Below are 21,691 nucleotides of genomic sequence, written 5' to 3' on the forward strand. Positions count from 1 at the left end.
AGGTGCCGGGGAGGAAGTTCAGGGAAGCAGAGATGCAAGGGAAACATAGGTCGTTTCCCCACTTACCTTGACCAAAGGTTGCTGCGCGCTACTCCCAGCGCGCGTCATTTCTGGTGCGCTCCCGGGCTTCCCCACGACCGCGGAGTCATCAAAAGGTGCTATTTTGAGGAGCGCCAGGAATGACGCACGCTGAAGGGGCAGGACAGCGGCAGCATTGGGGCGGCTGCGTTGTCGCCGCCCCTGTAGTGGGGAGTGCTGGGGGACCCTGCGCTACTTGGGGAGAGTAGCGCGCAGCAGCAGGTAAGTGGGGAAACGACCACAGTCAATCGATTGCACCACAACTGAAGACATTTTCTCTGGATCCTTTGAAAAACATCTATGTATGGTGGCTTAGGACTATGTCGACTAGGACTTTTTTCTGAGAAAACGTACGCAGAATTGGATTGCAAGGAGGAGCCACAGTTCATCTTTGGTTCCAGTTTGTGGCTATGCTGGATGCTGTGAGCAATTGCTATAACTTTATGTAGCAGCCCAGAATGAATGAATGAATGAATGAATGAATGAATGAATGTATGTATGTATGTATGTATTAATTAATTAATTAATTAATTAATTAATTAATTAATTAATTACATTTCTAGACTGCCCTCCCCCTGGGGGCTCAGCCTTCTCCTTTCCTTTCCAGCAGCATAGAATCCTTTGGACGAGGGAGATGTTTAGATACCATTCCTGGCATTTACAAAACAGTTGGCTCAAAATATTTATTCTGTTTCACCAACTAGTCAGTTACGCATCGGTAAAGAAGAAGGTAGCCAGAAGCACCTATTGCAACATATACATATTGTAGTTCCTGAGAAATTAAAAATTGGCTGATTTTTTACAGACGCTGTTGAGATCCTCAGCTTTCCATATGCATCAAGCGGAGAGATGTCAGGCCTTGTGAAGAAGTTTCACAAATTCAAGAACAGAGATCTGGAAACAATCAGGAAGTATCAGATTGGTTACCCCATGTAAGCAAATAAAAGCACCTTGAGGATAACTGTGTGTGCCCTAAAGTCGAAATTCTTCCTCCTCCATCTGTCTCCCACCCCGGTTTTGCTGCCTTTCTGTTTACTATTCTTTCTTGGAAAATTGTTTAAATTAAAAGCTGGTTTCCAGAGAATCCTTTCTATTAGTTTATCAGTTCTATTACCAATACCATGCTCTGTTTCACCGAAAGTTAAAACCAGGCAATGTGTACAGTTCAACATTGGCCTCCGCCTGGCCGGGTCCAGCATTCAACTGCGCATGCTGCCGCCGAAGTCCACATGAAGTTCAGTGGTGGTGCCCACAGTTGAACACTGGGCTCAGCTTTCAACTCTGCACTGCTGCCTCTTAACTCTACGTGGGTCTGGGAGGAAGCAGGTGGCACGGGGTCAACTCCAAGACCCTCATAGAATTCTGGTTTAATAACCCGGGTTTTTTTTTTGAAAACCCCCCCGAAAAAGCTGGTATGGTGTATCAGCTTTTTCCAGGTTTTTCTGAAGTTTCTGGGTCTATTAAACCTGAGAAATACTAAAAAAATTTTGCCCATCCCTAGTTCTTCACTCCTAGTTTCCCTCATCCCCTATCCCCAGTCTGGCCATCCATTCAAGGACGTCCATGCAAGGCCGTCCATTGTGATTTACTTAGTACCCTGACCCACAGTTTGAAAACCATTACACCAGGAGTGCCCAATAAGGTGTTCAATGCCATGATACCTGCTGACATTTTTTCTAGAGGTCACCAAGTATTTTTGGAAATTGGATGGGGTCAGGCAGGGCTTTCCCTCAACAAAGCTTTTGATTGACTTTCGGACATTTTATTGGGTGTGCAGATTTTTAAAAATGTTACTTGAGCTATAGCTGTGTTAATGAAGTTAAGCTATGGCAATCATTTTGTGGCTGGTTCCGCCTCCTGCGGCTGCCATTTTGTTACTGCGCTCACCACACCTTGTCAGAATTCGAAATGTGCCTGGAGGCTTTAAAATGTGAGGGACCCTTGTCCTACATGATATACATGCAGGTATCAAGTAGAGAAATAATCTAGTTGGGTGCCTGCATATGTGAACAAGCCTTTTCTCTTTGCTCCATTATTTATTTAAAACGTTTCTGTGCTGCCACACAACTTATTTCATGAGGAAACTTGCAGTGCTCAAATTACAATTATATAAAGCCTGCAGTGCTAACAGTGCTAACATCAAGCTCACCGCAAGTTTTCTGTGTTTGATATTCTGCTGTTTAATATGCTGAACAGTCTAGAATGCCTGCAACGTGCCAAGCTGTTCCTTTCCTTTTGAAAATTCTACCCTAACCAGAAAATCATGTGCTCAGAAAACCAGCAAAGTTCGATGTGAACAAATAGAGATAAGTCTTTCAGATACTTTTCCCCCCTTCCTGCAATCTGCACAAACTGCACCTTTATTTATCTTGTGACAAGTTAGCAACAGCTGTGGAGCCTGCTTGACTAACAGTGTTTCTCTAAGTAGCCTTGCATCTTACCTGCATCCCTGAAGTCTGTGGGCTTAGATGCAGAGGTGGGATCCAGCAGGTTCTCACAGGTTCCCAAGAGTAGGTTACTAATTATTTGTGTGTGCCGAGAGGGGTTACTAATTGGTGATTTTGCCACGTGATTTTTGCCTTAGTTATGCCCCTCCTCTCAGCAGTAGCGCGCAGAACTTGAAGCAGTCTAGCAGGAGGTGCACCGGCATGCGTGGCAGCCTGCGCCTGTATGCATTCGTTTCCGCCCAAGGACCGGTGCAGCGGCTGCGTCCTTGCCACAGCCCCACCCAGGAATGCCCCACCCCTGGAATGCCCGGCCACGCCCCCGTCGTGCCCCGCCCAGCCCCATTGGCGTTACGCCACAGTTTGAATCCCACCACCATGGGAACCTGTTACTACAATTTTTGGATCCCACCACTGCCTGCATCCCCTGAAGTCTGTGGGCTTAGATGGCATAGGGTTTGATGCTGTTCGATGCTTGACTTGCTAGTAGGCAGGCAGGCAACCCTTGATAGCAAATCAATCTGGAGAAGAGGAGGTTAAGGGGGGTAAGTGGGCAAGATATCTCTCTTTCAAAATTTAAAAGGCAGTCACTGGCTGATTATGCCCAGGGCAGCTGCCATGCGCTGGCAGCTGGAGCTCATTGGGGCAAGAAATATTGTCCTGATGCACTTCCTCCTTGCGGTGCACTGACAGAGGAGTTGTGTCAGGCCAAGATTGCTTGTCCTAATGCACTTCCTCTTGCCCCACCTGTGCTTCTCACTTTCCCCGCGGAAAGCGAGAGCACTTCTGGTGCTACTTTTGCGCCAGAGTGGGGCAAGGGAGGGACAAAGCCGGTGGTGGGTAATCGACCACTTAGAGGAGCGCAGGGAGTTGCTCCTGTTGCCATCAGACAATAGGACTTGAATAATGGATATATATCGCAGGTGGAAAGGTACTAGCTGGATATTGGAAAAAAGATGACAATAAGAATAGTTCAGCAGTGGAATCGGCTGCCCAGGGAGGTAGTGATCTCTCCACGACTGGCAGTCTTTAAGCAGCAGCTGAACAAACACTTGTCAGAGATGTTCTAAGTTGATCCTGCATTAAGCAGGGGGTTGGGCTCAATGGCCTGTATGGTCCCTTCCAAATAGAGAGCCCTGGGTTTTCTTTCTGGCAGATATCAGCTTCTGTTAAAAATAAATTCATTACAAAAGACTGTAAGTAGTGACTATGATTGATAGGGATGGTCAACTTCTGCAGTATTTAGCAATATTCTGTCTCCAGTGGTCTGGGGGCAGAATTTATTTTGGCAATCACGGGAGAGCTGACTTGGTGTAGTGGTTAAGAGCAGGTGCGCTCTAATCTGGAGAACTGGGTTTGATTCCCTACTCTGCCACTTGAGCTGTGGAAGTTTTTCTGGGGAACCAAATTAGCTTGTGCACTCCAACACATGCCAGCTGAGTGATCTTGGGCTAGTCACAGTTCTTCAGAGCTCTCTCAGCCCCACCACCTCACAGAGTATTTGTGGTGGGGGCGCAGGAAAGGGGAAGGAGAATGTAAGCCCCTTTGAGTCTCCTTGCAGGAGAGAAAGGGGGGATATAAATCTAAACTACTACTTCTTCTTCTTTATGATTAAGCCAGCATTAATATGTGCACTTATTACATAGAAGTGCAACACTAGATAAACTATTTTTCGTTTAAAGTGAAGCAGCCACAACTTGATTCAAATTTAGCTGAGGACCATATTTGCCCTACAGGCTTACAGCTGGTCACACTTCATCTACTTCCGTGGTGGCGAACCTTTGGCACTCCAGATGTTATGGACTACAATTCCCATCAGCCCCTGCAAGCATGGGCAATTGGCCATACTGGCAGGGACTGATGGGAATTGTAGTCCATAACATCTGGAGTGCCAAAGGTTCGCCACCACTGATCTAGTCAGTTACTAGGGGGAAAAGATGGGAATGTATTGCAAAGTACATCTACTGGCTTTCTTTGAAAGTATTTACTTAAGGTTGCCATCTCTGGTTTGGGAAATACCTGGGGATTTGGGGGCGGAGCCTGAGAAGGGCGGCGTTTGGGGAGGGGAGGGGCTTCAGTGGGGTAAGATGCCTTAGAGTCCACTTTCCAAAGCTGAATTTTCTCCAGATGAACTAATCTCTGTCGCCTGGAGATCCGTTGTAACTCCAGGAGATCTCTAACCACCAGCTGGTGATCAGCAGCCCTAGATTTTTAATCCACTCTGGTTTGCCAGCTGCGTGGTTTGGAAGAAACTGATATGCAATTGAAGCGCCCAAAGATTTGCACAGCGGGCTCCAAAAACACCTAAAACAAACCCAATCCTTCATGTTCTGCATGTTCAGAAAAATAAAATACTCTCTGCAATGGTATAATCTCAGAGTCCAAGGCTGAATTCCCACTGAGAATTTAATCTAGATACAAGCAAGTTTCAAAAGAATTGGCACCTTTTCATCCAGGTTCCAACATCCTCACTGCAGCATGTTTCTAGCGAAGATGTCCAGGACTGCCTGTGGGGGGAGGGTGCCTGCTGTCAGGGGTGCAATTGTTAAGCTAGCAGCACCAAAATTTCAGAGTATCTTTAGGAAACCCTCCTGATAATACCACCCAGGTTTGGTGAAGTTTGGTTAATGAGGGCCAAATTTATGGCCCCTCAAATATGTAGCCCCCATCTCCGATTAGCTCCCATTGGAAACAATGGGGGATGGGCACCTCCTTTGAAAGTCTGTTGTTTTGGACCCCCTAGAACAAACTTCACAAACCCTGAGTGGTATCAGTAGGAGACTCTCCTGATGATACCACCCAGGTTTGGTGAAGTTTAGTTTATGGGGGCCAAATTTATGGACCCTCAAATATGTAGCCCCCATCTCCTATTAGCTCCCATTGGAAACAATGGGGGATGGGGCATCCCCTTTGGGAGTCCATAGCTTTGGACCCCCTAGAACAAATTTCACAAAACCTGGGTGGTATCAGTAGGAGACTCTCCTGATGATACCACCCAGGCTTGGTGAAGTTTAGTTAATGGGGGCCAAATTTATGGACCCTCAAATGTGTAGCCCCCGTCTCCTATTAGCTCCCATTGGAAACAATGGGGGATGGGGCATCCCCTTTGGTAGTCCATAGCTTTAAACTCCCTAGAACAAATTTCACAAAACCTGGGTGGTATCAGTAGGAGACTCTTCTGATGATACCACCCAGGTTTGGTGAAGTTTGGTTCATGGAGGTCAAAGTTATGGACCCTCAAATGTTTAGCCCCCATCTCCTATTAGCTCCCATTGGAGTGTATTTTCAAAAAGGTGCATATACAAGCAGGTCCAGGAAAATCCCGTGATAAGGGGTGAGAGGAGCGCCAAAAACGGGACTGATCTGTGTTCCACGGTTCGGCTGTGAGGACATCTTGAGGGAGCATGGGTATTTCGGGTGACTATCCCAGGATTAATCGCCAGTGAGGATATCACCCTTGTGTGGGAATGTGTGATTGATTTCTGTTTGCCTTTCTACAGGTTTACTGTTTCCATCTGGCTTTATTTACTCCATTACTGCAAAAAACCTTTGTGCGGACTCCTGTACTTTATTGATTCTGAAGAAATGTATGGGACCCCTTCTGTATTTCTAACGGATAAAGGTGAGGTTGGGGTGGGCGGGCGGGCAGGCGGGCGGGCGGGGGGATCTTCCAGTGCCCGACCAACTTAATCCACTGTATGTTTAAGATGGCATATCTACTTTACATAATTTTTAACAATCCCTCCTAATGTTTTAAGAAGGGCAGCCACATTGACGGAAATGGGAACAAGCAAAGCCACTTCACAATGTGACTATCTTCTGTCCTACTGATCTACATTAGTTTTTATCCCAGAAAAACTGTCGTTCCGGTCAGCAAGCAGGGGACGGGACCACTGGGCCCAAAGTCAATTTCCACTTCCTCCACTAAATAGCCATTAAGTGAAGCACTCTCTGTTTGTGGTTTTTGCATCAACCCCAACTCTGCCTTTCTCAAAGCTGAGTTCCAGGAATCAAGTTACTGCAGCTCGAACCAACTGTATATAATGGATGTTGTTCGAGAAAAGGCTGAAGGTGCTGTTACCAACCTCCTGATGGTAGCTGGAAATCTCCAGCTATTACAACTGTTTTCCAGGCAACAGAGATAATTCTAGCTAGAGGAAATGGCAACTTTGGAAGGTGGTCTCTAAGGCATCATATCCAGTGGTGGGATCCAAACATTTTAGTAACAGATTCCCATGGGGGTGGGATTCAAACAGTGACCTAGTGCCAATGGGACTGGGCGGGGCACGATGGGGGCATGGCCGGGCATTCCAGGGGTGGGGCATTGCTGGGCAGGGCTGTGGCAAGGACGCAGCCACTGCGCCGGTCCTTGGGCGGGGAAACAAATGCACGCAGGTGCAGGCTGCCACGCATGCCGGTGCACCTCCTGCTAGACTGCTTCAAGTTCTGCAAGCTACTGCTGAGGAGCAGAGGAGGGGCATAACTAAGGCAAAAATCACGTGGCAAAATCACCAATTAGTAACCCCCTCTCGGCACACACAAATAATTAGTAACCTACTCTCGGGAACCTGTGAGAACCTGCTGGATCCCACCTCTTATCATATCCCATTGAAGTTCCTCCCTAAACCTCTTCTTCCTCCTCCTCCTCCTTTCCCCAAATCCCCAAACCAGAGCTGTCAACTTCTCCCCCTTCATTTTACTATAGAGCCCATGCCTAGAATGTTGTTAGATAGTGGATCCACTAATAATTTCTATCAAGAAATCTATCAATTTCTATCAAGATGGGTGATTGTCAGGTTCTGAGAGTGAAGTCAACACAAGACTCTGGATTCTCGATCAGAAGCCTTTATTGATAACAACAGCATGTACCTGGTTTTGCGAAAGCCCGTTCTGATCACACTTGCAATTGCCTCTGTCTTTATCCCCACGTAGCAACCATCCCCCCTCCCTTTTCCCATGGAATGTGAGAAAGATAAAGCAGAAAGAAAGAGCCATTGGGAAGGTGAACATCCCCAAGGCCAGAGCAGCGAAAGATTAGTTAACAACGCCGCCCCCTTTGGAGTTGGCATCAGTCACATCTACAGTTGCAAGCATCAAAGGAAAGGAAATAAAAAAGGAAAGAGAAAGGTGCATTAAGGAGAGGGAGCTCCTTCTCCCTCTTCCCATAGGAGTGGGAGCTCCTTCTCTGAGTAGGTGTGAATGCCTTCACCTGAGAGGCATTCCTTTGATGGAAGGAGAAAACGCATCCTGACAATTATGTTCTTTGTCCAGGAGAGCCAATGTGGTATAGTGGTTAAGAGAGATGGACTCTAATAGGGACAACCAGGTTTTTTCCCTTCTCCTCCATATGAAGCTCGTTGGAAGTGATCTTTGGCTAGTCACAGTTCTCTCAGAATGCTCTCAGCCCCACTGACCTCACAAGATGTCTGTGATTGGGAGAAGGAGGGAAAGCATTTGAAACCCTCTTTTAAGACTTCTTACAGTTGGGAAAAGCAGGGGTGCAAATCCAAAGTCTTCCCTCTTCTCTTCTTCAGGCTATGTCCACATCCAGATGCGCCTTGTCGAAGGAGGAGACCTGGCTGTGAAAACCTCCTTCAGCCTTCCTCTGAGGGAGTGGCTCCGACTCGACCTCTCTTTCGACAGAGGGCAGGTAGGTCCAATTCTCTCACAGCCTTCGTCCCGTGATTGAAAGTGTAAGGAAGCATGGAAATGCTGTAGGTGGAATTGTAAAAAACGTTTGGAGAGCAGTGTAAAATGAAAGCAATAACGATCGGTCCAAATGCAATCTTTTCCTTTGTGGGTGGAGGAGTGGTCCTTCCTGGGTTCGGAAGTAAAACCTAATTCCCAAAATAATACACCAGACAATATATGTAAAATAACCTAAATGGCCATAGCCAAAGAGTTTATTGACAGAAAAAACACAGGAAAACAATTTGGCGCAGCATGGGAGGTGATCCAAGCATCTGGGCAACCCGAGTGCTCTTCAAAACAGCACCTTTTGATGACGGCGGGGTCATGGGGAAGCCCAGGCGCGCGCCAGAAATGACCACACGGCATAGGGGGCTGTGAGTAAGTGGGGAAACGCTCTCAGTTTCACTGATCCATTCATTTTGAATGGCATTTTCTGAAAAGGAAAATAAAACACATTTGAGGAAATTGTGTGAAAATGGTAGTTGTGAACTCTTCTCATGGGATCTTCACAGCTGCGTGTAGAACATGCTGAAGAAGTAAATTTGACAGTCCAAGACTAAATAAGCTCCGTATTGTTAATCGAACTGCAACGTTTATACTTTGGAATCTAACAGTAAATGATTTTCCTTCTTTAGATAGAGATATCCAGTGCTGAAAAGAATCGGAATAGTCGCCGGCATCAAACATTTATGTAAGAACAATTCTCTTTCCTCCATTTTAGATTCGGCCCCTTTATGCTTTCACTGCCTTCTAATCAACGACCAGCTTCCCAGCGGGTTTTCCCCATTTTTTTACTTTTTGTTCGCTGTTCAAATGGGATTCTCCCGCTTGGAAGTATCTTTAGCTCCGTGGTGGCGAACCTTTGGCCCTCCAGAAGTTTAGGTAACTCTACTTCCCATCAGCCCCTTCCAACATGGCCAATTGGCCATGCTGGAAGGGGCTGATGGGAATTGTAGTCCATAACATCTGGAGGGCCAAAGGTTCGCCACCACTGCCCTAGCTGATCTGATCCACCATTTTACCTACCTGTTCTCTCCATGTGACCTCCAGCTGGAAAGGATGCTCTATGCTGCTTTTGTTTTGTTTTGTTTTGTTTTGTGTTCTGTCTTAGGTCTAGCATTATTTTGCTAGACCATGTACCATGCATGAATTTCACCAATCTATTGCTCCAGCCATAGAGCCAGCGAGTATTATATTTTTTTAAAAAAAGCTCTTCTGATTGCTCTGAATTGCTGCCCCGAAGATGGGGAGGAACTGCTGTTAGGTGGGCAGGGAGGGTGGGGAAGAGCAAGAAAACCTGAGGATAGCCGAATGCAGGCTGTCTCCCTTCGCTTTCCCCGCAAAGCAGGAGGAAAAGTTGCACTTTCAGAGGTTTTGGAAACCATGGAGCTTTTTTGACCTGAGGCACAGTGAGTTTGGGAGTGGGGAAAATGTGTGCATTATAGGGAATCCAATTTGAAGGGAATGTCCGCTCAATGTGAAGGCGGCTACAAGTGCATGAATGGGCCTGGCGTTTTCCTCAGTATGTGAACCCTAGAAAAGAATTAGTGACATGTTTCTTATGTTATCAGAATGATGCAGGATCCACTTCCTCAGTTCTACATAATGTTCTGGCATGCATTCTTTGGTGAGCAGCAGCGGGATTAGGAGGTTAAAGAGCTCGCGGTATCTAATCTGGAGGAACCGGTTTGATTCAGCTCTGCGCCTGAGCTGTGGAGGCTGATCCGTAACCAGATTAGCCTGTACAATAACTCCCACACCGCCAGCTGGGTGACCTTGCGGCTAGTCACAGCCACCGAAGACTCTTTCAGCCCCACCACCTACTCCAATAGTGTTTGTTGTGAGGGGGAAAGGCAAGGAGATTGTGTTCTCGAGTCTCCTGCAGGAGAAAGGGGATCCAAACTCCTCCTCCTCCTCCTCCTCCTCCTCCTCTTCTTCTTCTTCTTCTTCTTCTTCTTCTTCTTCTTCTTCTTCTTCTTCAGGAGGGACAGCATACTTCAGGAAAGTGACATGGTTCCTTCCGCAGCCAGCCCTCCCAGAGGCTGGTGTGGGTGGAGACCATGACATCCCTCCATAAGGATCCTTCTTATTTATTTATTTGTCAACACTTCTACCTCACCTTTCTTAAGCAAAGCAGGATCCATTTGAATTTCGCAGACTGTGTCTTTGCCTGTGGGTCTTATTAGGGACATAAAATATTTTAATTGCGTCACAATGTTTTGAAATATTCAGAACATTCATGTATCTCCATTTCCAGTTTTAGGAAAGATTTCTTTTACGACGACACTTCGGGATATTTCATTCTTGGAGGCAGTAGCTATGCATCAGGCATCGAAGGATATTTTGGCCCGGCGAAATACTATCGGCTAAATAGTCTAGGGTCAAGAAAGGTGAGCGGAAAGCCATCAACTCTGGTCATGGATTAGGAGAACTGTGTCAGACCCAGCAGTCATTTTAAGTGTGGTACTCATTTCTCCTGTAATTTTTGCTATTCTGAAGACCAGTTTAGCGACAATGAAAGCATTCTTAAACAGCATAATTTTTTATCAGCAGGATTTGTTTTTCTTCCTTTAAAAAAGTTGAACAATATGTGACAGTTACCAGCTCAAAGGTAAAAGCAGTATGTGGAAGCTGTTATAGGTGTGTTATACAGCAACAAGCAAACCACTTTGCAGGGTGGGAAACATGACCTGGCGCCCCGCAATTTCTTCTCGCACTGGTCCTCCCTTGTTGACTAGGGAAGACTCGCCATCAGAAGCTCGGGTAAGTTGAAAATGAGCACCGAGTTATCAATTGCACATCATTATGTGCAAGATCTGCGATCAGGCTCTTCAATGTGCAATTTAGCCTCAATGAACAGAGAAAGAGGGGGAGGTTTTTGGGCCATGGTGCTAGGGGAATTATTTTTGAACTCCTTTTTAACCAGAGGTGGAATCCAGCAGGTTCTCACCAGTTCCCAAGAGTGGGTTACTAATTATTTGTGTGTGCCGAGAGGGGGTTACTAATTGGGTCTGCTTTTCCGTTAGAAATTCCATTAGATCCAAAAACCATAAAGTCCTGTTGTTTCCTATGTGGCTGGTTAGCAAAGGTAGAAAACGGGATAATTCTCCCTGTTGGGCTGTTTTAAAAACATGTTTTAGAAATATGGTAAAGTTCCTTGCTTGCTGAAAGTATCTTTCTCTTTGATTTCTAGAAATAAAATGAAGTATTTGAAAGTATTAAGTATTTGACAGGCAGTCAATTAGAGGAGAAGTTGTTGTTTCTGTTGGCAGTAGGCGATGGGACTTGCTAGAATGAGTTTAAAATTATGGGCGAAGGATACCCAGCTGGAAATTAAAGACTTTTTTTTTTACAGTAAGAGTTTTTTACAGTAACAGAGAATTAATGCCCCTGGAATGCCCGGCCACACCCCCGTCGTGCCCCGCCCAGCCCCATTGGCGCTACGCCACTGTTTGAATCCCACCACCATGGGAGCCTGTTACTAAAATTTTTTGATCCCACCACTGTTTTTAACCCTGTGCAATTCCCACCTCCCACCAGACAGTTTTTACTAGGCTAAACATAACCAAGGAGGGCAGAGTCATAGAACAATAGCATTCAAAAGGTCATACAGGCTATCTATTCCAACCCTCTTCTCAATGCAGAATCAACCTAGAGCATCCCAGACAAGTGTTTGTCCAGCTGCTGCTTAAAGACTGCCAGCGAGGGGGAGCTCACCACATCCCCAGGCAGCTGATTCCACTGTTGCACAGCTCTTACTATAAACAACATTTTCCTAATATCCAGTCAGAATCTTCCTGCCTGTTATGTAAACCCATTATTGCTCCATGCCCTCCTCTAACTGACAGCCCTTTAAATATTTAAAGAGAGCAATGATGCCCCCCACCCCAATCTCTTTTTCCCCCCAGACTAAACATTCCCAAGTCCCTCAGCCTTTCCTCATAGAACTTGGTCTCCCGGGTACTTTGGTTGGGAAATGGTGGCAAGGTGGGGTTAATCTCTTATCCACAATTCATGTTCACAATCTATAGCTGCTTTTGAGGTAAGTTGTACATTTAACGGATCAGAGTGGAATCAGCAGGTTCTCACCAGTTCCCAAGAGTGGAGTTTAATTATTTGTGTGTGTGCGAGGGAGGTTATAATTGGAGTCTCCTTTTCCGTTAGAAATTCCAGTAGATCAAAAACCATAAGAGTCCTGTTGTTTCCTATGTGGCTGGTTAGCAAAGGTAGAAAGCGGGATAATTCTCCCTGTTGGGCTGTTTAAAAACATGTTTTAGAAATATGGTAAAGTTCCTTGTTTAAGGAAGGTATCTTTCTTTTGATTTCTAGAAACAAAATGAAGTATTTGAAAGTATTAGAAGTATTTGACAGGCAGTCAATTAGAAGTTGTTGTTTCTGTTGGCCGTGGACTGATAGGACTTGCTAGAATATGAGTTTAAATTATGGACAGAAAGATGCCAGCTGGAAATTAGGAACTTTTTTTTTTTTACAGTAAGAGTTTTTTACAGTAACAGAGAAATTATTAATGCCCGCCCTGGAATGCCGGCCACACCCGTGGTGCCCGCCCAGCCCCATTAGCTCATGCACTGTTTGAATCCACCACCATGGGGAGCCTGTTACTAAAATTTTTTGAAGATCCACCACTGTTTTTAACCCACTATTACGTTCCACACTCCACCAGACAGTTTTTACTAGGCTAAACATAACCAAGGAGGGCAGAGTCATAGAACAATAGCATTCAAAAGGTCATACAGGCTATCTATTCCAACCCTCTTCTCAATGCAGAATCAACCTAGAGCATCCCAGACAAGTGTTTGTCCAGCTGCTGCTTAAAGACTGCCAGCGAGGGGGAGCTCACCACATCCCCAGGCAGCTGATTCCACTGTTGCACAGCTCTTACTATAAACAACATTTTCCTAATATCCAGTCAGAATCTTCCTGCCTGTTATGTAAACCCATTATTGCTCCATGCCCTCCTCTAACTGACAGCCCTTTAAATATTTAAAGAGAGCAATGATGCCCCCCACCCCAATCTCTTTTTCCCCCCAGACTAAACATTCCCAAGTCCCTCAGCCTTTCCTCATAGAACTTGGTCTCCCGGGTACTTTCGGTTGAGGGAAATGGTGGCAAGGTGGAGTTAATCTCTTATCCACAATTCATGTTCCACAATCTATAGCTGCTTTTTGAGGTAAAGTTGTACATTGCTGGATCCAGAGGTGGGATCCAGCAGGTTCTCAGGTTCCCGAGAGTAGGTTACTAATTATTTGTGTGTGCCAAGAGGGGGTTACTAATTGGTGATTTTGCCACGTGATTTTTGCCTTGAATTCGCCCCTCCTCTCAGCAGTAGCGGCGCTTGGGAGCGAAGCAGGAGTGCACGGCGTCGTGGCAGCCTAAGCCTGCGTTTGTCGTTTCCCACCCAAGTACCAGTGCAGCGGCTGCGTCCTTGCCACAGTCCCGCCCAGGAATGCCTCGCCCCCAGAATGCCCAGCCACGCCCCCATCATGCCCCACCCAGCCCCATTGGCACTATGCCACAGTTTGAATCCCACCACCATGGGAACCTGTTACTAAAATTTTTGAATCCCACCACTGGCTGGATCCAACATAGATTGCCAACACAAAGTATACCTGGTGCTTTTTCTTCGATGGAACCATGTTGCATGCTAAATGGTGGCGTTTCCACAGCTTGATTTATTCATCCGCAATAGGAATAAAATACAATAATCTGCATTGTATGCAGTGTTTAAAATACATTCAAAGTCTTCTCTAGAAAATGTGTGCGGTTACTGCTGTTTTAGTTACTCTTGCTGAAACAAGTAAAAATTGCACTTTCTCCTTGCAGATCTCTAATCTTTTCAACCACAATGAAATTATGGAAAGAATTGAACAGTACTACAAAACATGTGCAGATATCCAAAGCATAGCATCTGAGTATGGATTCAGACTTAGACAAGAAGAGGGAAAGTGTAAGTATGAAGTTACAGTACATGAATATTGGTCCCTACCTCACTGTGCTGTCCATGATGTATACATACATATATGTGCATGTGCAATTGTGGACAAACTATAGCATTTTGCTTTTCATTTAGGATTTGGAGGACTATCCTGCTAGGGATATGTGGATGGTGATAATTGTCAAGAAACTGAGTCCCTTCATTCGGTCTTTTGTTCTCTTAAACATTGGTTCAAGCTTCAGGCCTATAAAGAGACAAGTTTAAGCTAGAAAATAACTGCTGTCACTTGAGATTCAGCAAGCTGTGACCTTTTGCAACTGAGATAATAACCCAGGTGCTGGGAGGAGGCAGTATTCATCCTGACTTCCCTCTGGTCTCCAAGGTCGAGAACACCAGAGCCTTATTCGATTCAGTTAAAGACATGGGAGGGTTTAGCAGCTGATAAGCCCCCACCATTCTATCACACTTTGACCCCTTTGGGTCCCCTGATTATAACAGGGTTATGCAGTTAAGTGACATCACCAGCCACAGGTCAGCTTTATTTCTGGAGCAGCAAGTTAATGCAGCTGCAGAAGAAGCTTTCTACGAACTCAGCTTGACCTGTAAGATGGCTCCTTACCTGAAGGAAGCTGACCTGGCCACCAGGATCCACACTACAGCAACACTGAGCAGCCCCTGAATCGAAACAAGCATATATGATTGCACCCTATAACGCACTCCCAACAGCTGAGATGAAGGACCGCTAGTCCTTCAGATCAAAGATCCTGACACTGTCAAATGAAGGCGCTTGATTCATCTGCGCATGTGTTTTTCTGACTGCCGTAAATATGAAGTTGAAAGGAAAAAGTTGATGACTAAATGGATTGCTAAATTGGCAACCCTTATGAAATTAAGGTTGCTTCTTAAGGGTCTAAATCAGGGGTCGGGAACCTGCGGCTGACATAGCGGCTCTTGGGAGCCTGTGGTGCTGACTCCCGCCCCTTCCTGGGCAGCGTGAAGTTCGCCCCTTCACAGCCCTTGAAGACTGCCGCCCGTCCCGGCGAGGCGGCCTCCCGCGCGCGCTGCCGCCCCAGCGAGGCGGCCTCCAGCCACCGCCACCCCAGAAGGCGGCCCCAGCGCCCGCCACCCCAGAGGCCTCAGCCACCGCCCCAAAGCGGCCTCCCGTGCTGCAGCCCCAGGGAGAGAGAAGCGGCCTCGGCGCGCCCACCGCCCAGGAGAAGAGAAGCCTGCGCGCTGCCCCAGGGGAAGTGGCCTCCGCGCACCACCGCCCAAGAGAAAAGCCAGCACCAGCCGTTCGCCCAAAAATCCCAGGAAACAGCTCAGCCCTGGAGTTGGCAACGCAGGGGATTTTGACAGGTCGAAGGGAGGAAGAGCCGCAACAGCGGTGAAGGTAGAAACCAGCGAAGCAGCAACTTAGAAGCAGCAGAGTCGAAACAGCAGCCTCGCTGCCTCCCCCCCCCAGAGAAAGCGGCCTCCGCGCCTCCGTCCCGCCCACAGAGGCCGAGAGAAGGAAGTGGAATCCCCCCCCCCCCCCCAGGGTGCGGCTCCATGAATTTTCTTTTCCGGGGAAAATGGGCCCAAATGGCTCTTTGAGTCTAAAAGGTTCCCGACCCCTGGTCTAAATCAAAACTGTGTAGTAGATGTGGCAAAATTCTGTTTTGCTGTTTGCTATCAAAGTTTTTTAAAAATGGGTGTATGGCCTATGGGTTGTTAAACTCAAATAAACTAAGTAACACTGAGGCTAGACTACTGTAATACACTGTAATACTACTATATAATGCACTATAATATAATATAATATAATATAATATAATATAATATAATATAATATAATATAATATAATATAATTACTACTAGACTACTATAATAACACTGTAATATAATACTATAATACACTGTACTCAAAATTAACTTAAGAACATAAGAAAGAGCCTGCTGGATCAGACCAGAGTCCATCTAGTCCAGCTCTCTGCTACTCGCAGTAGCCCACCAGTGCCTTTGGGAGCTCACATGCAGGAGGTGAAAGCAATGGCCTTCTGCTGCTGCTGCTCCTGAGCACCTGGTCTGCTAAGGCATTTGCAACCTCAGATCAAGAAGGATCGAGATTGGTAGCCAGAGATCGACTTCCCTGATAGCACTGATCCCTGTAGCGTGTATGTGAAGTTTGGATTTTTTGCCCCTATGTGCATCAGCTGGGTGACCTTGGGCTAGTCACAGTTCTTTCTGAACTCTCTCAGCCCCACCTATCTCACAAGGTGTCCATTTTGGGGAGAGAAAGGGAAGGGCTTTGTAAGTCGATTTGAGACTCCTTACGGTTAAGAAAAGCAGAGTATAAATCCAAACTCTTCTTGGAATTACAACTGGTACAACTGACAGCGATCAGTTCACCTGGAGAAAATGGCGGCTTTGGAAGGTGGACTCTATGGCATTACACCCCATTAAACCCCACCCTCCTCAGGCTCCACCCCCAAAATCTTCAGGTATTCACCAACCCAGAATTGGCAACTCTTCCCATAGTCTCATTCACAGAACTACAGTCTCCAGGTTTCCCTGGGGAAAAGAAATCATGATATCTATTTCAGCCTGCTGTTTCAAATACTGCTAGTAAAGATGAAGTCTCATTTCAGCTGTTGGGTCTCGCTCTTGAACAAACAAGTTTAAGATCAGACTGAATGTTCCTAGTATAGAAACACTCACAGTCATAATTTTAAGCACTCAGGAACCAAATATGAAGCAGGAGCAACCCCATCTTTAAATGTAAGGGAGGTGCATTGGGATACTTTTTTTTGACATCATAAAAAGTAACAGTGAAGAAAAAAAAGCTTATCTATGTGGAAGGCTTCTGAAAATCAGCCAGGATAATTTGCTTTCATTTGCTTCAGGCCTTCATAACAATTATTATTTGGAAATGAACAACAAATATGGAGGAAACTTCAAGTGCAAAGACTCCTTCTGGAAGAAAGAGCTGAGGGATAAATACCAAGAGCTGTTCGGAGAGCTTCAAGATACTGGCTTACATTTGTCAGACGGTAAGGAGGAATTCTTTATTTTCTACACCTTTTTGTGATTTCTGAATTTTTATTCCAGTCCAAGCCTCTGAAAGGTCTCCGTGGTAAGAAGAGCTGCTCCAGTGCAGTTAACATTGCAAAGAACTTTGGGGAGGACTGCTTCTTTGCTGTCAACTAAACAAAGTACTTTAATAATTCCCTCATTGTTTGCAGCAGTTCTGCCCTCCACAGGAATTAAGGGTGGGACCTTCTAATTTCCTAATTTCTTGCTGTAATGACGCCATTCCAAAATAGCTACATCACTCAGAGCTCCCTTCAGCTACATCACTCAGAGCATGAGACATGACTAGGCCTGACACCTCTCATAAATCTTATGCTCTAACCTGAAAACAGGTTACCATATTCCATACGTGTAGAGTTTTGGTCTTACTATGGAGGGCAGACAGCTCTGCACATGCTCTAAGGCTAAGGTGACCAGATTGTCACCTTTTTAAACCGGGACCGGGGGGGCGCGTGCATGCGCGCGCGGCCGCAGGAGCGCACTGCCTTTTGGGGCGCTCCCCAGGCGGGAAACCGGGGAGCACCCCAAAAGGCAGTGTGCTCCTGCGGCTGCATGCGCAGGAAGCTGCCGCACTGCCTTCTGGGGCGCTCCCCTGTTTCCCGCCCTGTGACAGGGTGGGAAAAGGGGAGCGCCCCAGAAGGCAAAATCAGGACAGTTAAAAAACCCCGCGGGACAGATTGGTTTACGGCGGGACTGTCCCGCCAAAAGCGGGACGTCTGGTCACCTTATCTAAGGCATTGACTTCTTTTCTGTCAATTGATGTTTCCCGGAACAGAATCCTATCCCTGAAATTGGAATCAGGTTTTCTGGCTCAGACCATTATACTTTGCCATTATCGTTGCCATTATCGTTTGGTTTCTTCTTTACGCATCCTCATTGTATTTATTTGCCTTTATTTTATTAAATGTGTTGCCCCGCTCTTCCCAGCCAAAGGCCATGCTCCGAGCGGCTTACAGACTTTATTAAAATATACAATAGTACAATCTAACGTGAAAATAGCCACTAACAATCCCAATGTTAAAATTGAATTAATCACGACTGACAATTTAAAATTCCCATAGGCTCCAATATGAGCCCTAGTAGAAAAGCAATGTCTCTCACCCGCTCTGCAATTTAAATTAGTTTTCAATTTTATCCCACTGGGTTGCGGGAGAGAAGGGGGACAGATTTCAGGAAGCCAGCAAGTTGTGGTGCCCACGGATGGATTTCCTGTCATCCATTTGCTTTTTCCTTAAAGCATTTCTTTGCCAAAGCAAATAGCTGTTCCTGGCTTTTCCTCCACCTCACCAGGCAGGAAATGCTTCAGAAGAACCTGTAGGAGTTCTTCAGAGGAGGAGGAGGAGTTTGGATTTGTACCCCACCTTTCTCTCCAGTAAGGAGAGGGGCTTACAAGCTCCTTTCCCTTCCTCTCCCCACAATAGACACCTTGTGAGGTAAACAGGGCTGAGGGAGTTCTGAATGAACTATGACTAGCCCAAGGTCGCCAAGCAGGCTTCATGTGGAAGAGCCGGGAAATAAACCCAGTTAACCAGATCATAGACCTCTGCTCACATGGAGGAGTGGGGAACCAAGTTCTCCAGATTATAGCCCACTGCTCTCAACCACCATACCAGACTGGCTCTGGCCCTTCAGAATTTTTCTCTGCCATTCTCACAGAAATTTGGAGGCCACCTGAATGTGTACTCAGGACAGCAGGTTATGTATGGCTAGAACGGCCAGCCTCCAGGTAGGGATGGAGATCTCTTGTAATTACTTCTCTGGACTACATGTATCACCCATTATTTATTTGTTTGTTTGTTTGTTTGTTTGTTTATCGTATTATTTAAAACATTTATTGTACTTCTCCTGGGGAAAATGGCTGCTTTGGAAGGTGGCCTGCATGGCATTATACCCCATCGAGGTCCCCCCTCTCCCTAAAACCCACTCACCCGGGCTCCACTCTCAGATCTCCGAGGGTTTCCAATGCACAGAATGTGGAATGCACAGAACTCATATCTATAATTGTTGGGTTTGTTAAACTTGATCATTAGCAGAGTGCGGAATAAGAGACCACGAGACAGTTGCTGTGATTATATAAAAAGTTTACTTACTAATAAGGGAAATAAAACAAAGAACAACTGGAATAAAACAAAGAACAACTTTCTATTGTAGCACTAACTTGGTTACATTGCCTAGGACCATGTGAGCCCACATGGTGCCTATGTAGCAAGGCAGAGATTCACCTCTTAAGGTGAATCTTGTTGTAGCATCTTAGAAATGTGCTCAACTGTGTGAGACAAAGAAACATAGGGCAATTTCGCACATGAGTAAAATAGGTTCGACCCAGTTCCCTGAGAAGGGTACTAACCTAGGTCTAAGCCATTGTTGTTCCCCACTGCAACCAGCTTGATCCCAGCTCAGAGGGCGGGATCATCCTGTGCCTCTTCGCTGCTCCGTTCCAATTGGCTACTGTTCTACGGCCATGTTCCGTCTATCCCCACGCATGTTATAAAAAAAACTGCCACAGGAATGGAGGGACGAAGGTGGCGTTTTTTGATTGGCCAGCTGTACACATGCCCGAAACACTCAGCTGTGATTGGCTGAATGGGGGACTCCTGGCACCAGAGATTCCGCACTTTACTGGAATCGAACTGAGTTCGAGCGTGGTTCCCTGAAAAAGTAGTAGTTCCCAACTGGAGTCGGAAATTTGACCGTTACAGTGGTTGTGCGGAGCACTTAGGCTGAATGCAGCTCGAACTTAGGTCGATAACGCAAGTGCGGAATCGACCATAGATAACTTTATAACCTCTGACCTAGGTGACTGGTCCCACATAAGCAATGCCGAGATTAGCTAACCAATAGTTTGATCAGTGAGCTGGTCATAAAACTCTGACCTCAGTAACTAATTAGCAGGCACATTGTTAACCCCTTAATATCTGAATTGTGACAGACACTTGCAAATCCCAACAATAATCCAAGACTTAATTGTACTTTATGTTTTGCATTCATAGTTTCTGAAAACCAGAGGGATGCAATATTAGAAATCGGACACAGGATATTTGAGAAGGCTGCTCAAAATCTATCTAGGGCTGATGGCTTACATTATATCAACTCCTCTGTCATGTCGCTGATGGATTCCAGTTGCCTGGATTATCACAGGGCTTCCTATGTCCTTTCTGTTATCTTTGAAATCGGACTGGGTTTGCCTGTCGACCCAACCCAGGTAAGAAGTGGAATGTCTCTGGTGGGAAATACCAAACAGAGGAGATTCGGGGGAGGGCGGTATAAAAGTGGAACTATAAATAAATAAAAAAATAAATTTATTTGAGAGCATTGCCAGTATCGTGTACCTCATTAACCAAACCCTCGTTTGTAGGATTGAGACAATTTTATAGAGAGATGAAATTTATTCACACCAGAATGGGTCATGGAAGGTTAGCAGCTTAAGGGTCTTAAAGAATCCCATAGATTTTTGTTCAGTGCCTTCCCTAAAACACCTTATTGAAGGTAAAGGCAAGACTGCCATGTTGCCCTGTTCTAAAGTCTCCAAATAGCTGCTTTGAGACTAACTTTTCTGTCATGATTTTGTGGGCAAGCTTGCTTTTCAATATATTACTAGATTTGATGTGTTCAGATAGAGAAAAAAATAGGTTTTAGGTCAGTGATGGCGAAGCTATGGTACGGGTGCCAGAGGTGGCACTCAGAGCCCTCTCTGTGGGCACGCACAAACAGACTCATCATAGGGGAAATCCCCCCCACACACACACACATCTAGGCGGGCCTGGGCCACTGGGCTCAATTATTAGCATTAAACCTAAGACCTAGTTTTGGGGAAGCAGTGTAGGTAACCCTGTTAAGCGCTGTTAAACCCCACTGATTTTCATGCAAAGAACTAAAGTGTGATCCTTTACCTGGGAATAAGCTCTCGTAAGAGGTAATGTGGTTTTGCATTGGTTGGCAATGTGGCTTGCTTCTGAGTAAACCCTCCTAGGGTCGTGATTTACCCGTCCAAAGAGTTGCATGGTTGCTTCAAAGCAAAGCCACCTTCTACCACCAAGCCTACTCCCGAGTAATACACGCCTCAGAGCCAACCGTTTTCTCTATACTAAAACCTCAGTATTCAGGTTAAATTGCCGTGTTGGCACTTTGCGATAAATAAGTGGGTTTGGGGTTGCAGTTTGGGCACTCGGTCTCAAAAAGGTTCGCCATCACTGTTTTAGGTAATATGTCATAAGTATTGTCTATTTTTCATGGTTTAGATTGACGAGAGTTGTCGATATCAAAGTTTTTAGCAGTTTCCTCAAGGTGCCTGTACTAATTTTGGACTTTGTTTTACCTTTCTAATAAACTTTAAAAAAAAAGAATGTATGTATAAAGTGGGTAGCCTTATCGTCTGTCAGAGTCCAGTAGCACCTTAAAGACAGGCAAAATTTTCCAGGGTATCTGTGAGTCAAAGCTGTTTTCATCAGAAAGTGG

General features: G+C 45.8%; 1 protein-coding gene and 1 pseudogene across 1 annotated transcript in view; one reads left to right on the forward strand and one right to left on the reverse strand.

Moving 5' to 3' along the window:
• SEL1L3 (SEL1L family member 3) overlaps positions 1-794 on the reverse strand; it is a 73,406-nt gene extending 72,612 nt beyond the window's left edge. Inside the window, 1 exon segment of the mRNA XM_048508709.1 lies at positions 791-794. Within this exon segment, the coding sequence (XP_048364666.1) occupies positions 791-794 (4 nt within the window).
• A 91-nt stretch (positions 795-885) lies between these two features.
• Positions 886-21,691, forward strand: part of LOC125439597 — a 33,679-nt pseudogene continuing 12,873 nt past the window's right edge.

This window comes from Sphaerodactylus townsendi, linkage group LG10 (assembly GCF_021028975.2).
Source record: "Sphaerodactylus townsendi isolate TG3544 linkage group LG10, MPM_Stown_v2.3, whole genome shotgun sequence".
NCBI lineage: Eukaryota > Metazoa > Chordata > Lepidosauria > Squamata > Sphaerodactylidae > Sphaerodactylus > Sphaerodactylus townsendi.